Here is an 18,215-nt window from a genome sequence, read left to right as displayed (position 1 = left end):
CCCGCAGGCGACCCGGACCCCGAGGGTCCGCCCTGGCTCTGCAGCTCCATCCTGTCTCCCCCATCCCTGTTTCTCCAGGTCTCTGCTGTCTCTGTTTCCGCGCACTGCCACTGTCTCCCACGCCCTAACTTTCTCTCTCCCTATCTCGACGTCTCTGTCGCCCATGTCTTAACTTTCTGTCTCTTCACCTGTCTCTCCCTGCCTCTGCCTCTATATCTCTATCTCCCATGTCCTAACTTTCTCATTTATTTGTCTTCTCCCCTCTGCCTTTGACTCTCCATCAGTCTCTTGTCTCTTTCCAGGAGACTTGCCTGGGCTTGGACGCCCCCTTTTCGGCCTCAGTTTCCCACTCTTTGGCTCCGCCTCCTGTTTCCATCCACCACCACCCCACCTCCACGCCCCCGCAGCGTCTCCCTCTGCCGTGTTCGATCAGAATCCACTTTTCATTCTGCGGAGGTGGCCAGGGGACCGTCCCCTGCGTTATCCACAGCCTTCCCTGCAGGCCCTGGGGTCTGGCAGCAGGCCCCACGCAGGGCAGACTTCAGGAAGGACTTCCCGCCCTAGTTCAGCTCCGGAGCTTTATCGCTCGGGCCAGGCGGAGGCCCCGCGGCCCCGCGGCTTCCGGAGGCGCCCGGGCGGGATGAGCTCACTGCAAGTTGGCTTGGATTTCATCAGCTTCCTCTGCCGAGTTGCCCCCGCGCCTCTCCAGGCGAATCCGCTGGGCGCCTGCTGCCCCCGAGCGGCCAAAGGCGGGAGCGCAGGCTGATTTTGCTTTATCCCGTCCAGCCCTGCTGCCCTCCCGCCTTCTCCCACCTGGGCCTGCCCAGTCTGAAAGTGTGGTTGCCCCTGCCCTCTCCAAGGGCCTCGGTGGCGGGCGAAGTATCGGACTGGGAACCGAAAAACTCAAAAAACTCACTGCCATCGAGTCACTCCGACTCAGAGTGACCCTGGAAGAGTAGACTTACCCCGGTGGGCTTCAGCGACTGTCACTAGCCTGGAACGAATGAGGCGTTCGTTTCCAGGACCCACCTTGCGGCTAGTAGAACAAATTCGTAACCGCTATGCCATCAGAGCTCAGACGTCTGCTTCTAGGATGGATAACAGCCTTGGAAACCCTGGGGAGCGGGGCAGGGCAGTTCCACGCCATCCTTAGGGTCTCTGTGAGCCAGAATCCACTGGACAGACGCGTGCTGCCAACCCTGCTCTTGAAGAAGGCAGTCAATATTCCTTATGGTAATGAGACTATTGGTGGAGGGGAGGTTTTCAAGGCAGTCATTTACTGTGTGTGTGTGTGTGTGTGTGTGTGTGTTGGGTGAACGTGTAGGCCCCCACTTGACAATTTCTACACACGTTGTTCAGGGGCACTCGCTGTAATCCCCCCAGCCTCTCCGCCTTCTCTTTGATTGTGCTCCGTTTGCTGTGAAGCCAAGCTCTTTGGAGAAATAAAAGGACAGTCGGCGCAGAGAAGCCAGCAGAGAGATGGGGGGCCTGCCTGCCTCGCCAGCCAGAAGCCTCAGCAGAGAGCCAAGGTACAGGAGCTGAACGGATATAAGGACTTCACCCATCTCCCCTGGCCCCCAGTTACAAAGCTATTCCCTAGAGCCAGCTCCCCAGAGTCCACACTTGAGTTTTCTCAACTGTGAGGACATACATTCCGGTACCACCCACTGCTGTCACAGGGTCCCTTCCCACTCACCACTACCCCTACGGAGCAGCTGGTGGGATAATAAGGCCACCAGGCTCGACCCTGCTTTGCCCTTCTCGTTACAGATTAATTTCACATGGATGTCCACAGTGTTTAACGCCTTCTGGACCAAGTGCACAACTCACCATTTGCTGATAGGGAAACCAGAGACACACCAGTGCTAAGTACAACCCAAAGATAAAGGCGTCCTGGTGGCCTAGTGGCTGCAAGGTCAGCAGTTCAAAACCGCCGGAGGCTCCTCTACGCCCGTAAAGAGTTCCAGTCTCAGAAACCTACAGGGGCAGTCCTTGCCCGTCCTGTAAACTCCAGGGCAGTGAGCTCCAGGGCCTTTGAATGAACACGTGCTCTCGGCAAGCGGCGGGGACCGCAGCGCTCCCTGGTGGCGAGTAGTGAAATCGCAGGTCCGCTATCTATTCAATTTCGGGCCAGGGGGTTCCTGCAGTAGTGTGATTTTTTTTTTTCCCCGTTTCGTTTTTAAAAAACAAAAACATTTTATTGAGGGCTCTTACAGCTCTTGTAACAATCCACACATCAATTGTATCAAGCACACTTGTACATATGTTGCCATCATTATTTTCTATTGAGCCCTGGGTGTTAGCTGCCCCCATCTCGTGGCCCCTTGGTAAATGATACATTATTATTTCCAAGTAGTGTGATTTCTAATGTGAGAAATGAGCTCTCTTTCACACATAATGTACAATGTCTTTATTCAATTATTTTTGGAGCTTTTAAAATGGATTTCCAACATTCTTTCCAAGTTTGTTTAAACGGAGGCATACGTTCAATTTTGTAGCGTCCACAGACCCTAAGTGTAAAACTCACCCTGAACCTGAGCAAAGAAATAGAATCCTATTATAAGCTCCTCAGAAATGTATCCCCTTCTTGTATTATATAAGCTCCTCTATCCCCCTCTAATCATGACCCCCACCCATCTCCCAAGACAGAAACCAGTTGCCCTCCAGTCAATTAAAAAAATCATTTTATTGTGGGCTCTTAATATCTCTGATCACAATCCATCCACCCATGTGTCAAGCACATTGGTACATATGTTGCCATCATACTTTGCAAAACATTTTCTTTCTACTTGAGCCCTTGGTATCAGCTCATCACCCCCCCCACTCTGTCCCAACACCCTCCAGTCAAGTCTGAGTCACCGTGACCTCCTGTGTGTCAGTAGAACCACACACCATAGGGTCTCCAATCGCTGTTTTCAGGGAACTGCTAACATTCTCAAGTGCCTCTGGGTGGGTTAGAACCACCAACCTTTCCGTTAGTAGTTGAGTGCTTAACCATCTGAGCTAGGTAGGAGGGATTCACTTCTCCTTGCTGGGTCCATTGTGACTGACTATGTCCCTACGTGTGTCAAGTAGAATTGCTCCAGAGGGTTTTCTTGTCTGTCTTATATAGCTACGAGGTCAGCAGTTTGAAACCACCAGCCGCCAGTTCTTGGGAGAAAGACAGGACTTTCTACTCCTGTGACAGGTACAGCTTCATAGAAGCCAGCTTCCTTGATGATTTGCTCAGCATATAGACCCAACACGTGTGGTGAGAGGATACAACCCCGATGCACCCGTCCTGATTTACACCATGCAGGACTCCTTTGCTCTGTTGCCACAACTGCCTCTTTTCCGTGTCCAAGCCCCTCCTGAGACTGTAGCAGCATCGATGCCTTGGAGTGATGGAGCTGGAGAAGACGATGGCAAGCACCAGGACCGCTCAAAGGACAGACAAACCTGTCTTGGATGAAGTCCGGCCAGCGTGCTCTTTAGCGGCCAGGGTGGCGAGACTTGATCTCACACACTTTGGACGCGTTGTCCGGAGAGACCAGGCCCTGGAGAAGGACCCCATCCGTGCTTGGGAAAGTGGAGGGGAAGGCCCTCTACCAGATGGATGGACACCGTGGCCGCAGCCGTGGGCTCGGGCCTAGAGACAATTGGACACAAGGATGCTATGGGTCGGAACCAACTGGCTAGCCTCTAGCAGCGACAAGAACTCTGTTGGAGGCACGGAACAAATCTTGAGGGACCAAAGTCTCTTGTTCTTAAGAAGCTGATGTTGGAAGGGGAGTGAGGAGGAGAGAAAGGTTGGAAGGTGGGGTGAGGAGGGGAGGAAGGGGGAACCGATGGCGATGATGGACACATAACCTCGCCCCCCACCACCCCTGCCCCTGACGAACAATAGAAACCATGGGGGAAGGGAGGCAGAGGTCAATGTAAGATTTGAAAATAATAATAATTTATGATTTATTAAGGGGCCACGGGGTGGGGAGAGGGAGAGGGGGCGGAAAGAGGAGCTGACACCGAGGGCTCAAGAGAAATGTCTAGAAAATAATGATGGCAACGTATGTACGAGTGGGCTTGTTACACCGGATGTATCCATTGTTATAAGAGCTGCAAGAGCCCTCAATAATGTGATTTAAGAGTAGAGGACGCAGCCACAGCAGCTGGTGTTCTAGTGGGGCAGACGGGTGGTGAACAAGATCATGAAGGTCAAGATAAGGGTGGTTTCAAGAATGAGGGGTGGGATAAGAGCCGACAAAGCTGGGCATAGACAGGACTGGGGGAGGGCTTTGCGTTGCCATTTTGAAAAAGGGAGTTTCAAGGAAGGATCCAAGGAGGGGGTGACACTTGCAGAGGGAGATGAAGGTGGTGAGGGCGTGCACCTGGCAGGTCAGAAGAGCTCCATCCAAGAGAAAGGTGCCTGGTTGGCATAGTGACTTCCGAGTTGGGCTCCTTGCCACCAGGTGGGCAATTCAAACCCACTGGGCGCCCCTAGGGAGAAAGTTGAGGCTGTCTGCTACCATAATGCTGTCTATTTAGCCTTGGGAATGCGATGCAGGGTCGATAGGAGTAGAAACCACCCTAGGGCGGTGGGTTTGTGATGGCTTGCTCGTTTGTAATAGATGCGTGTGTATATCGCCAAAGAATCCAAGTCTGATTCAGTTTGACTTTTCCTACTTTTCTGGCCACTCAGACCAAGATTTAGATCTGCGGGGTAAGGGATCTGGAGGGATTTTCAACCTGTGACCCCTGTACTCTCTCTCACAGTTTTTTAACTTTACATATCTACATAGATAACTCGGGTCTAGATATATTTCCTCTTTGGTTTTTAGAATATAGTGAACGGAAAATCAAACTCACTGCCATCCAGCCAATTCCAGCTCATAGTGACCTGACAGGACAGGGTGGAGCTGGCCCCGTAGGTTTCCAAGACTGTCACTATTTATGGCAGTAGAAACCTCATCTTTCTCCCTCAGAGTGGCTGGTGGATTTGAACTGCTAACCTCTTGTGTTAGTCTGGGTAAACTAGAGAAACAAATCCACAGAAATTCATATGTATATAAGAGTTTTATATAAAAGGTAAGTGTACATTAAGAAAGCATCTCCACCCAGTGCTGACCAAGCCCATAATTCCAACATTAGCCCCTATGTCCGACACCGATCTATAAAGTCCTCCCCAATCTCACAAAACACACACTATGATGCCGACTGCAGGAGGAAAGCTGAATCAGTGCGTGTGTAAGCATCTCAGCGCTGGCAAGAGCTCTCCACGCAGCTGCTCCAGCACCCAGGGGTGCATCAGGGTGGGTCCACGTGGCTTCTCCTCAGGGATGTCTGGCAGGAAGTGAGTCTTGCCAGCTGAAATAAGGAACTGGCTCAGGCAGCTGCACCCTGGTCTGACCATCAGAAAACAAGAGACCTAAGAACTAGAAAGGCGAGGCTCACCGAGCCATTCATCTCTCTGCCCTTCAATTAATTCCACATGTGTTTATCGGCCAGGTTGGCACAATAAACCTTAACTATCTCACCTCTCTATCAGCAAGCCAAAGCATAACCGGCTAGGACACCACAGCTCCTTCTTGGAATATAATCGTTACAAAGAACTTCAGTCTGTGGAGTTTCGCAGTCCCATCTCACGGAATCAAATCCGTGACCGGATCCACTTAAACCCCTGTCTGTGTTTGTTTCTCTCACCTTCCCTCCATCCCTCCATCCTTTCCTATCCCTACCATCTCTCGCCCCAGGGCTGTGGATTTTTAATCGTTCCTGGAACCGATAGCCAGGCCTCTCTCAGGTGGAGCTCCTGGGTGGGTCTTGACCACTGACCTTCTGGGTGACACTTAGCTGTGGTACCACCAGGGCTGGCATCGATGGAGTTTGGTCTCCTTTCAATATGTGTTCCTGCTCAGGCCCCGGACCTGTAGAAAGGAGCCCTGGTGGCCTAGTGGTTATGCCTCGGGCTGCTAATGGCAAGGGCAGAGGTCAAAAGCCCCAGCTGCTCCTCCAAGGGTGAGGGAGCAGGACGGGACTCGGGCTTCCTACTCCTGTAAACGGTTACAGTCTCAGCATCCTACCCTGTCCTGTAGGGTTGCTTATGGGTCGGCATCGACTTGCTGGCCGTGAGTTTGGTTTGGTGCCTGTAGACTGGAGTCTCCCTGGACATAGAGATTTTTCTTTCGAGATGTTAAAGGAGAGAAAGATGGGTCCTTAATGAACCACTTCCATAGTATTATAAAGGACCAGAAACCACACCCACACATGGAAGACAGGAACCGAGGAAAGCCCAGGTCTCTAGGGCTAACACCTGACATGAGACGAGAGGCCCCCAGGAGGATACCACATGAGTTGAACTCTGATGGGGACTTTCAACTTCAGAACGATGTGGGGAAAAACAAAACAAAACACCTTTCTGTTACTTCAAGTCACCTATTTGTGGTCCTTCCACAGCAGCATTAGGTTATGAAGACTGGAGTTGGTGGTGGTGTCGTGGATGATGCATTGAGCTGCTAACCACAAGGTCAGCAGTTCGAAACCACCAGCAGCTGTGCTGCAGAACAAGGAGGCTGTCTATTCCTGTAAACAGTTTACAGTCTCAGAAACCCACAGGGGCAGTTCTACCCTGTCCTGTAGGGTGGTTATGAGTTGGAATTGACTTAATGACAGTGAGGAGGGAGGTAATGTGGGAGGTACCATGGTAGTATCGTTAGTTAGGTGCTGCCCTACTGACCGTGAGGTTAGGAGTTTGAATCTATCAACCACTCCATGGGAGGAAGATGAAATTTTCTGCTCCTGTAAATATTTACAGGCTCAGCAACCCCCAGGATGCAGGCAGTCCTACTCTGTCCTGTAGGGCCGGTCACTATGCGCTGGAATTGACTCACTCCACAGCAGTGAGTGTGAGTAAGATAATGAGGATACCAGTATAAAGGGCAAGGGATTCTCGGGTACTTCCATCGTTCATGTTTCAAATCACATTATAAAACACCAGGCAATCTGGTTTCTTGTTCCACTAAAATTCGTTCATAGCATTTATCGTCACTTATAATAGGTTTACTATGCCTTAGTGTTAGTACATGTTGCCACGATAGTTCAAGTTTTGTGGCAACTTGGCTGGGTCAGGATTCTCAGTGGTTCTCCGGAGTTAAGACACAATCACCCCCCTCCATGAAATCTAACACAATGTAATCTACAGGGGTGTGGGCTGGTTCCTATATAAAGAGCTGTGAAAAAGTTTGCTACCTTTTTGATGCATCCGGCTTGTCATCTGACCTAGGCTTAATGATAATTACTGTATATACTTGTATTTGTATTGCACACACACACACACACACACACTGCTGTATATATTTGTTATGTACTGTGGTCTTGCTTGCTGATGCTGTCATCTTATCTGCCAACCTTGGGTCAAGCCGCTCATCCTGGGCTCATCAGGCCCTGTAGCTACATGACTCAGGAGAAGTTTGCAGCCTGACATCTCACTTGTGGACTTGGAACTTGTCTGCCTCTACAACGATGTATATTTTCCTCTTGACATAAACCTCTAATATGTATAAACCCAAACTTTACATACTGTCCTCAAATAGGTTCCAACGTATGTCCACCCTAGAGGCCAGAAGAGGACTGCCCCACAGTTTCCAAGGCTGTAAATCTTCACAGAAGCAGACCGGCATATCGATCTCTCGTGGACTGGCTGATGCCTTTGGATCCATGACCTTAACCCATTGCGCCACCAGGGCTCCTTAAAGGGCTTTTGCCAGCACTGTTTCTTCTCCGTTCTGGAAGCCTCAGGCCTCTCCTCCTGCATCTTGCAAGGCACTTCTCACAGTTGCTGCGATTTCATGTACTGTGTCCCCCTCCTGAGGGGAGGGATGGGGTTATAGCTTGTTGACCATCTCAGTTCCATCCAAAACCTCAACATCGAGTGCTAGGCGATTAGTAGCTAATGCGGGCTTAGAGAGTGAGCCAAGGATGGAGATGCTGTGCTCCTACAACTAATTCTGGGGGGAGAGAGGAGGCTTTCTACTCCTGTAACGTGTTACAGACTCGGAAACACACAGAGGCAGTTCTACCCTGTCCTATAGGGTAGATGTCACTGTGAGTCGACATCAACTCGCGGGCAGTGTTTGTTTTGTGTTTAACCATTAACTCTGAGATTTCACGGGCAGAAAAGTGGATCAAAGCACATGAGGCTCTCAGGAGTCCATGGCCTGGTACCAGGAATATGGGGGCTGCAAGTATCGGCAAGGGCCACAAAGTGGAGCTGGTCTCCCATTTCTCTATTAAAGTGAATCCAGGGGACTAGAAATTGAACAAACTTCCGACACACCACCCCCTAAGTAAACTGGGTACCCTTAAGCAGTTACCCAGTTCCCGCTTCTTATGCGCGGCCCCTTTAAGGCTCCCGGAAGCAGGCCGCGGGCACCGGAAGTGAGGCTCCTTATTTCTCCTCCTCACGTGGTGCTAGTGGGAAGTGACGCGTGCGGCCCGGGAGCTGCGGACGCGGAGGCCGACAGAGCTAAAGTCACGGGCGCCGCCGGGTCTCCGGGACAGGTGTGAGCGGGCGAGGGGTCGGGAGCGCGCCCGGGGAGGGCGGGGCCTGGCGCCCCGCGTGGGGGCAGCCCGCGGGGGTGGGGTCAGAATACTCTGCGGGGGGCGGGGACTTGACGCCCACATGGGAAGCTGGAGGGGCGCTGGTGGGGCGGGACCTAATTGAGTGGGCGGGGCCGGGGCGGGCCAAATCTGTAGGCGGGGCAGGAGCTGGAGGTGGGCATCTGGGGGCGGGGCCAGAAAGTTGTCCCTTGGTGTGGGGCGGGGCTAGAGCGTCTGCTGAGAAACTGGGGCGGGGCCAGAGTGTGGTCGGGCGTGCTGGGGGCGTGGCCAGAAAGTTGGCCCGAGGTAAAAGTGAGTGGCGGGGCGGAGCCAGGGGTGGAGCCGGGGGCGGGGCCAAGACGATGCAAGGTAGGTAGGAGGTGGGACCGCGCTGCTGGCAGACGTGCTGGGGGCGAGGCCAGAAAGTTTTGCGGGAATAAGGGGCGTGTCCAGGGCGTTGAAGGGAAGGCTGGAGCTGGACTGTAACCTAGACTAGGGAAAGCAGAGGCGGAGCCAGATAGGACGGAAGAAGGTCGTGGTCGGGAGGATCAGATTGGGCAATTCGGAGGCGTGCCTGGGGAACTGAGGGCGGGGCCAGGGATTTTATTTGCGAAGGCGTGGATGGGTTCTGGACTGGCCCAGGGAGTCAGGGGGCGGGGCCAGCAGGTAGCCAGGGAAATTCGCAAGCCGGTTAGGGGCAGGGCCGCGTCTTTAGGAGCTGGGATGGAAAGCTAGAGCAGCGGGCATAGAACGTCTTGTCCGTGCCAAGGTAGGTCGAATGGTCACCGCGGAGCCCCGCCGGTGGGTACCGGGCACCTTTACGGGCAGCACCGTTCTCGGGATGCTGGTCTAGGGTTGGGACTTCCTGAGGGGAGACTGGGTTTAGAATGCTCCTTTTGGGCTGGGGCAGCGAGGCGGAGCACGTTGTAAAAGGGGGGCGGAGCTAGAAAGTTTGCCTGGATGTGGGTGTGTTCGGGATCCATGACCAGGTCAAGGGGCTTTCTTGTATAGTTTTTTGAGGGGCGGGAAGTGGGGCCTGGAGCTCCGCCTCCAATCCCAGATGTGTGGAGACTGGCTGGGCGCTCTGCTGAGATATATCCCGAAGCAGTGGGGGCAGCCGGAGCATTGCCTAGGTGGGCCTGCAATGTGTCCTTTGGCTGGGCTGGGATTGTAAAGGGTCACCCGGGTGCCGTAAGGAGCCCTGGTGGCGCAATGGATTCAGTGTTGCATTGCTAACTGCAAGATCGGCGGTTCAAACCCACCAACCGTGCCGAGGGAGAATGATCCAGCTGTCTGCTCCCGTGGTGAAGATTTACAGCCTTAGTAACCCTAAGGAGAACAATTCTACTCTGCCCTATGGGGTCATGATGAGTTGTGATCGACTTTAAGGCAGTGAGTGAGTGTATTGGGTAACAAGGAGCTTCCCTGGTGCACTGTAAAGAGCTGGGCTGATGAAAGAAAGCTCCGTGGTTGGAACACACCAGCTGCTGCTTGGGAGAAAGAGGAGGAAGCTACATCTGCCTCCGTGTTACACACCCTTTGTGTCAGTTCTACCTTGCCATGTAGGAGCTCCGTGAGGCAGAACCAGCTGGGTAGGGAGGGGCCATTAGTGAGTCACTGGTAGAATTCTAGCCTTCCAGCACCTCATAGGCAGCCACCCCCTGCCTGTCAGTGGAGGCTTGCGTTTTGATTGTATACTGGGCAGGTTTCAGCAGAGCTTTCAGGTCTGGACCTTTATTGCGAGGTACCAGTTCCGACTCCTGATGCCCAGTGCACAGCAGAACGGAACAACGCCCAGTCTTGCGCCATCTTCACGCTTGATCTTATGTCTGAGCCTAGCGTGGCATCTCCTGGGTCCGTCCAGGGTCTCGTCCAGGGTCTTCCTCTTTTGCACTGCCCAGCAGGATGATCTCTCCTGGCAATATGCCCCAAAGTACTTGGGATGAAGTCTCGCCATCCGTGCCGCCAAAAAGCGTCCTGGCTGTTCTTCGTCTAGCACAGATGTCTCTGTTCTTTCGGCAGCCCGGGGGGCCTTTGTATATTCTTCGCCAACAGTGTCATTCGAATTCATTGATTCATATTCGGACTTGTCTAACTCCCTGTCCAACTTGCGCATGTGTTTGAGGCGATTGAAAACACCTTGGCTGGGCTCAGGCACACCTTAGCCCTCACGGTACCCTCCTTGCTCTTCAAGACTCTAAAGAGGGCTTGCGCAGCAGATTCACCCCACGCTATGTGTCGCGCGTTCTCCTGGCTGCTGCTTCCGTGAGCAGTGACTGTGCAGCCAAGCAAGACAAAGCCCTCGACAACTTCAGTCTCTTCTCCTGACTCAGTGTTAGGACACAGCAGCTTCGTACCAGCTCGCTGCCATCAGGTCAATCCGGAGGCAGTTGTGCACAGACTTCACGGGAGCCAGGAGCCGGCTGCCTCAGCTGTCTTCTGAGGAGGGACTGGGTGGGTTCCAGTTGGCAGCCCTTGGGGCTGGCAGCCCAAGTGCGAGGCCAAGTCCTTCCAGAGAGTGGGGCTTCTAGCACCTCAAAAAGAGGGAGTGGGGTGCGATGTAACAACGATGAGAAATACAACTTTACGCTAGTTCTTAAATGCTTCCTCCCCGCTCCCACTACCATGACTCGAATTCGACCTTGCAAGTCTGGCTAGACCAGAGGAGGTACACTGGTACAGAGAGGAACTGAAAATACAGGGAATCCAGGGCGGATGAGCCCTACAGGACCAGTGGTGTGAGTGGTGAAACAGGGAGGGTAAAGGAGAATGGGTAGGAAAGAGGGAACCGATTACAAGGAACTATGTGACCTCCTCCCTGGGGGACAGACAACCGAAAAGTGGGTGAAGGGAGATGTCGGACAGGGCAAGATATGACAAAATACCCATTTATAAACTATCAAGGGCTCATGCGGGAGGGGGGAGCGGGGAGGGAGGGGAAAAATGAGGACCTAATGTCGGGGGTTTAAGTGGAGAGAAAATGTTTTGAGAATAATGTACAAATGTGCTTTACACAATTGATGTGTATATGGATTGCGATAACAGTTGTATGAGCCCCTAATAAAATGTTAAAAAAAAAAAAAAAAGAGGGAGTGGGATCGAGAGCTGGTGACTTGGAGCAGAATGGCTGGGAGGGGCCGGCCTCATCCCTCTTTGTCCCTTCTCCCCTCAGGAGTGAGCCCCCAGAGCCTCGTGGAGTCTGCAGGTGTGCTGGGTCTCCAGCCCCGGGCAGCCACAGAATGGTGAGATGGAGAGCGGGCTTCCCAGAACCTCTGCGTTGGGGGAAGAGGGAGCAACTGGGGTGCCTAACCCTCAGAGCCTGAGGTGACGCACATTGGGATGGACGGAGTCTTTGGACCAAGCCCCCATTGCCTCTCCCCTTGCAGGCAGCCACCTTGGATCTGAAATCGAAGGAGGAGAAGGATGCCGAGTTAGACAAGAGGATCGAGGCCCTGAGGCGGAAGAACGAGGCCCTTGTGCGGCGCTACCAGGTGCCCTAGCCCCGCCCTGGGAGACCCCACCCCTCTCCTCCCCGCTGTGAGTTTTCCCAGACTTTCACTTTGACCTCCTCGCTCCCACCCTTAAAACCTTTCCATGACACCCATGGCTCCTGGGAGCAATGTTTTAGTCTGGCCTGCCGGCAGGCTGGCCTCCCTCCCTTCCATCCATTATTCATCCATTCACTCACTCACTCACTCACACGTCTTCACCTGGGCCTTCACTGCGCCAGGCCCTGTGCTGAGTGGGACCCGGGGGACCCAGGACCGGGATGTAGGAGCCCAGAAGGGGTGACAGCTGGGGTGGAAGTTTCAGAGCAGGAAAGCGAGCGTTGCATGGTTAGTGGGTTGCTCCCTGGCAGGGGCACTAGCGATTTGTGCTCGACTGTTCATCTGAGATTGGTAGTTCAGACCCACCTGGCAGCACTGCAGGGGAAAGGCTGGGTGAACAGCTTCCGTAGAGGCGACAGCTCAGAGTCCCGCTGGCTTCACTATCGAGGTGTGCCATGAGTCGGGATCGCCGTGATGGCAGTAGGTCAGGCTTGTGGTCTGGTTGTCGAATGTGGTGTAGCAGGGCCCCAGGGGCTACCTGTGAATGTGGGCATACTCTCCTGAGGGCACTGGGGAGCCACGGGGGGCTTTGAGCTGGGGCAGGGCCCTGTCAGAACACCCTTTCAGGAAGATCCTGCCAGCGGCTGGTGGGTGGTGGATGCTCGGAAGGTGATCATGCTGGAGACCAGGTGCCAGACAGGCAGCAGAGGGGAGGGAGAGGAGGGGGCGGATTCACCAGAATACTCTGGGCAGAAGGATGGGACTGGGAGGAGGAGGGGAAAAGAGGGGAGGGGAGGGGGCAAGAGAAGGGAGAGAGACCCAGGTCTTTGTCTAAGGTGATGGGAACCTGGGCAGAGGAAGGGGTTCCCAGGATTTATTCATTCAAAGCAGAGCACCAGCTGGCTGGCCTCCTGTTGTGTGCTGGGCACTGTTTGAATCTCCAGGGTGGGGGTCATATCAGTGAGCAAGGCCGGAGGCCCTGCCCCCCAGCAGAAAGGAAGGCAGCAGGCAAGCAGAAACCACATGACAGCAGGGAGTGGGGAATAGAGGCAGGCTGGCCAGGCAGGCCCAGTCTGGCCAGGGACAAGGCAGCTGAGCCCTAGAGGAGGTTGGGAGGAGAAAGCGTTAGGAAGTGTGTTCCTGGCAGAGGGAAGAGCACATGCAAAGGCCCTGGTGTGTTCTGGGAGCATGGACACGGCAGTGGCTCTCCTCGGGGAGGCTGGGAGGAGGGCGCAGGACCCTGTCAGTTGTGGGGTGGGATTGGTTTGGCTGGTACACAGGTGGGTAACATGGGAGGGTCCTGAGTGCTCTAGTGCTCAGGAGAGAGGCCTGGGTCCGGGTGCAGTGTTACGGCAGCCCAGCTGGCCCGGAACCCTGAGACCCCACCCTCTGGCTCCAGGAGATCGAGGAGGACCGGAAGAAAGCTGAGCTGGAGGGTGTGGCGGTGACAGCACCCCGGAAGGGCCGCCTGGTGGAAAAGGAGAATGTGGCGGTTGAGATGGTGAGCTGGACACCAAGGGGGGTTGGGGGGTGGGGACTCCTGAGGGCGAGGAGGCCCGGAACCCAGGAGCCTGTGGGTGGCCTCCATCCCGGCAGCTGCCTTCCCTGGCCTGGGATCTCCCGGGCACCCTGCTCTAGTGACGACCCTTTTGCCCCTCCTCTCTCAGGAGGCATCTCTGGGTCCCTCCCGGAGGTCCCCTCGGCCCCCAGGGCCCAGCAAAGGGAGCCGGCCCTCCCCGCAGCGAGGGGGCCAGGCTGGTGCAGGTCGCGCAGCCCGCAGCTGGGAGGAGAGCCCGGGGGAGCAGCCTCGAGGAGGGGCCAGTAGCCGTGGCCGGAGAGGCCGTGGCCGGGGAGCCCCTCATCTCGACGGGAGTGGAGATGCCCCCGCCACTGCCACTGCTGACCGTAAATCCAAGGTAGGAGTTGGCAGGGAGCTGGGTCCTCTGCCGGGCGACCCCCTGGTGTGTTTCCTAATGTCCCTGCACACACTTTCTCTCAGCCAGGGCTGAGGCCCCTCGTGTGGCATGCCAGCGTGCCTGTCTGCCTGTCTGTCTGTCTGGGGCTCCCTCTGCCCTCCCTTCACCTGGCTCGGTGGCCTCCCTTTCCTGACCAGGCCCCTCCCTCTCCCCGGCTCACTTTTTCGATCTCTCCTTTTCCTCACTCTCGAGTGTGCTTTTCCCCCTCATTCCCCTGTCTGTCTGTCTGTCTGTCTGTCTGCTTCTGTGCCTCCCATGTGTCTGTCTCCCTGTCCTGTCTGGTGTGCTCGGTGAGTGGCCTGGGTGATCTCTGCCCGTGTGATCTGCCGCCATCCCTGGTGGGGAGCGAGGGCTTTGCCTACAGGTGAGCAGGGCAGAGACGTCCGTCCAGCATGGCGGCCTATTGCCTCCCTGGACAACCTGCTCTCGTTGTCGGGCACCCTTGGGCAGCCCCCTCCCTCTTGCTGAGTCTCTGGACCCTTACTTTGGGGCACAAGGGAGGACTCCCCTCGAAGATGACTAAACGGCCTGACCTTGATGAGCTGGTGGGGGGTCTGCTGCTAGAACAAGACCCCAAAACACCATGGCTGAAGGAAGGGGTGAGTTCATTTTGCTCATAGGCTGAGCCCCACAGAGAGGTGAGCAGCCCAGGTGAAGCTCACTTGCCTGGTCCAAACCAGGTCCCTGATGCCCCTGGGGTCTGGCTCACGGGATGTTCACCGGGGTTCATCACCGCTCGGCGTTCTGTTGGTGGAAAGCCAGGCAGCTGGCTGTATCAAGCCACGACCGCGTCACCCCAACAGAAACCAAACCAAGCTCACAGCGACCCTAGAGGACGGGGTAGAAGTGACTGCTCCCTGGGCTCCTCAGGCTGAGTCTTTCCTGAGACAGCAGTTTACCTTTCTCCTGAGGAGCAGCTGGAAGGCTTGAACTGCTGACCTTTCAGCCGGCTTGAACTCATTAGTTGCTTGGTGTCCCCCAATCTTGTGTCCATTTTTTTTTTGGGGGGGGGCGTTTTGTTTTGCATACCTACAAAGGACCTGCCACCTCAGGGCACAGTCGCAATGATGTGCGACTCTCACTACCCTGTTTCCAGAACTTTCTGTCACGCGCTGCAGTGGCCCCCCCTCCTGCCCCTGGCAGGTACTAGGCATTTGCCTAAACTCGACAGTTTGCGTGAGCTGGGTGGCATGTGCCCTTCTGTGACCAACAGATGTCACTCGGCAGGTTTTCCTGGTGCGTGCAGTGGCACGTGCCCGGGCCCCCTCACTCTCTGACTGAGCCCATGGCCGGGAGAGGCCCCACTCTGTGTATGCAGTCACCTCGGGCCGTTTACACCCTCTGGCCCTCGTGAACAGTTAGTGCCACCGTGGACGTGGACGCACTGAGTCCCTGCTTTGAAAGCTGCCAGGCCTGGACTGTGGCTAGGGAGTTCCCCGAAGGGACATGCTAGCCCAGAGACTAACAAGCCTGCAGGCCGAGCGGGACGGACTGATGGGTGTCCCTCTGTCCGGTCCCCACCCCCAGGAGTGGGAGGAGCGGCGCCGGCAGAACATCGAGAAGATGAACGAGGAGATGGAGAAGATTGCCGAGTATGAGCGCAACCAGAGGGTCAGTGCGCCCGTGTCCCGCCCGCGGGGGGCGGGGCTGCCCACTGATGGACGCCGCCAACGCCTCCCCGTTCCTGTGTCCGTTCGTAGGAGGGGGTGCAGGAGCCCAACCCCGTGCGGAACTTCCTGGACGACCCCCGGCGGCGCGGAGGACCCCTGGAGGAGTCGGAGCGGGACCGCCGAGGGGGCAGCCGTCGGCACGGACGCAACTGGGGGGGCCCCGACTTTGAACGTGTGCGCTCCGGCCTGGAGCAGGAGCGGCAGGTGGGTGCCGGCCTTTAGTTCCTGGATGCTCCGAACTGCCCGGGTGGCAGTGAGTGGGCAGGGCCAGCTAGCCCCAGGTGGGCCAGGCTTCATCTTGCCTGCCGATTGAAGGAGCCCTGGTGGCATAGCAGGTACAGGGACTGGTGGCCAACCGTAAGGTGGGTGGTTCGAACCCACCGGCCACTCCGCAGGAGAAAGATGAGGCTGACAGCGTGCATGCCAGTTTGCAGCCTCAGGAGCCCTGGGGGGCCATTCTCAGCCCTACTGGGTGTCTGTGAGTTGGAATTGGGGACAGTGGGAGGATGCAGTCAGGTGCTGTGGCATCCCGGTGACCCCTTGGTGTCAGAGAGTTGAACTGCTCCATGGGGAAACAGGCTGCCAGGCCTTCCTTCTGCAGCCCGGCCAACCTTTGTGATAGCTGAAAGCCCACCGCTCGTGCGTACCAGGCGGCTCGCTGTGCGGGCCGGGCGGTGTGGCAGTAACCATGTATTTGTGGTGTGTGCTGTCTTTGCTGTGAGGGGTCCGCTGGTGGGGGCAGCAAATGGTTAACGTGCTCAGCTGCTAGCCTAAAGGTTGGCTGTTTGAGTCTGCCCAGAGGGAACTTAGAAGAAAGGCCTGCTAACACCTTCCAGAAAATCAGCCAGGAGGACTGCAGGGGCCTTCCTTGGACACACACACGGGGGCCCCCCCCGCCTGAGTCGAAGGTGACTCGCTGGCGACTGGGATAGGTTGTCACCCACTGGAGCAAGGCCCCCCTGGTTCTTGGCGGAGCATTTGTGGGCACCCACCATGTGCAGGGTCCGAGAGAGGGGGGTTGATGCAACCGGGAGGAGGGAGAGACAAGTTCACCCCAAATGCCAACCCTCGTGCTCATCCCAACGGCCTTAATTATCAATAACTGTCTGACATGTCACCGTCATCTGGTATCATTGACTGGACATTTCCTGGGCACCCACCAGGCTAGCGTTCTAAGTGCCCGATGGCCAGGCCCAGCCCCTACCCTTCTGAGAGGCGTGCTGCTGGGAGGCAAGCCTGCGGGGACAGCCGCAGTGTCCTGCCTGTACAGGTGGTCCCCGGCTTAAGGACATCACTGCAGGCTCCTTGCAGACCCTTAGAACATACAGTGTTGCCGGATGTAGGGTAGCCGGCGGCCGTCTCCATCCCCAGACGTTTGCTCCCACACTGTCAGCCCGCTGTGGTCTGGTCCACAGTGGATTGGAGCCCTGTCGTAAGCCGGGGCCTTCCTGTCTATGAGGCATCGGGGAGCGGCAGGTGTGGGGAAGGAAGAACAGACAGGGCAAGGGGATTGAGAGGAGAGGGTGAGCTGGGGCGCTACTGAAAGAGGACAATCTGAGACGGCTTCCTGGAGGCGGTGCCGTTGGCGCAGGCCAGGCTCTAATCCAGCCAGTAGTCACCCTGCGTGGCCTTGGGCAGTGGCTCCATCTTACGAGTTGACAAGGACCAGGGGAGTCAGACCCGCCTGTGGAACAGAGCCCTCCCTGACTGGCTGTTTCCCGGGGGCAGGGCCGCCGGGCAGGCCTGGGAGGTGCTGGTGACATGACGCTGGCCATGACGGGCCGGGAGCGATTGGAGTACCTGCGCTGGAAGCAGGAGCGCGAGAAGATCGACCAGGAGCGGCTACAGAGGCACCGGAAGCCCACCGGCCAGTGGCGGCGTGAGTGGGATGCTGAGAAGACCGAGGGGATGTGAGTCTCCCCACCCTCGCTGGTCCCCAGTGGCTCCTTGACCTTAGCCCCCACGTCCACCTCCTCTGTCTTTCTCGTCTCAGTTTTCTACCCTGTGTATCAGTCAACAACTGCTCTGGTCATGCTGTGTAACTGGCGCCCCATCACAGTAGCATAAAATGGCCCCATTACCGCTCAGTGTTCCCTGGGCAGCTGGGTCCAGCGGGTCTGGCTGGATGCCCAGCGGGTGGGGGGTGGGGGTGGCTCCTGACTGCTCTGCTCCACAGGTGCTCATCCCCGCGTGCAGGCCCAGGGGATGCACTTGTCACTGCAGGGAGAGGCACCAGAGGGCGAATTGCTATGTGTCTACAGACCCAACAGCACTGGGCGGGGAGGTGAGCTCTGCCCACTGGTGGATGCTACTGCACAGCCCACAGCCAGGGGCAGGGCCGTGGATTCTGAGGGAGGGGCATGGAACTGGCAGCCATCCTTTTTATCTCCCTTCTGCCTTCCAGCCTGCCCTTCAGCCACTCGCTTCCACTTCCCTGGTCTTCTGTT

At 56.1% G+C, this 18,215-nt stretch overlaps 1 protein-coding gene across 2 annotated transcripts in view; it reads left to right on the top strand.

Moving 5' to 3' along the window:
- Positions 1–8,473: 8,473 nt before the first annotated feature.
- CCDC9 (coiled-coil domain containing 9) overlaps positions 8,474–18,215 on the top strand; it is a 15,649-nt gene continuing 5,907 nt past the window's right edge. For both annotated transcript variants that reach the window (XM_045292986.1, XM_045292985.1), the window contains exons 1-8: positions 8,474–8,535; positions 11,747–11,816; positions 11,961–12,065; positions 13,522–13,623; positions 13,790–14,038; positions 15,626–15,709; positions 15,799–15,972; positions 17,497–17,678. In XM_045292986.1, the coding sequence (XP_045148921.1) occupies positions 11,814–11,816; positions 11,961–12,065; positions 13,522–13,623; positions 13,790–14,038; positions 15,626–15,709; positions 15,799–15,972; positions 17,497–17,678 (899 nt within the window). In that variant the 5' untranslated portion in view covers positions 8,474–8,535; positions 11,747–11,813. The remainder of the gene's footprint in view (positions 8,536–11,746; positions 11,817–11,960; positions 12,066–13,521; positions 13,624–13,789; positions 14,039–15,625; positions 15,710–15,798; positions 15,973–17,496; positions 17,679–18,215) is intronic.

Source organism: Echinops telfairi, unplaced genomic scaffold (genome assembly GCF_000313985.2).
Source record: "Echinops telfairi isolate 266 unplaced genomic scaffold, ASM31398v2 ScPeMD7_655;HRSCAF=1070, whole genome shotgun sequence".
Lineage (NCBI taxonomy): Eukaryota > Metazoa > Chordata > Mammalia > Afrosoricida > Tenrecidae > Echinops > Echinops telfairi.
Note: the sequence above shows the minus strand (reverse complement) of the source record. Positions and strands in the feature narration are given on the sequence as shown.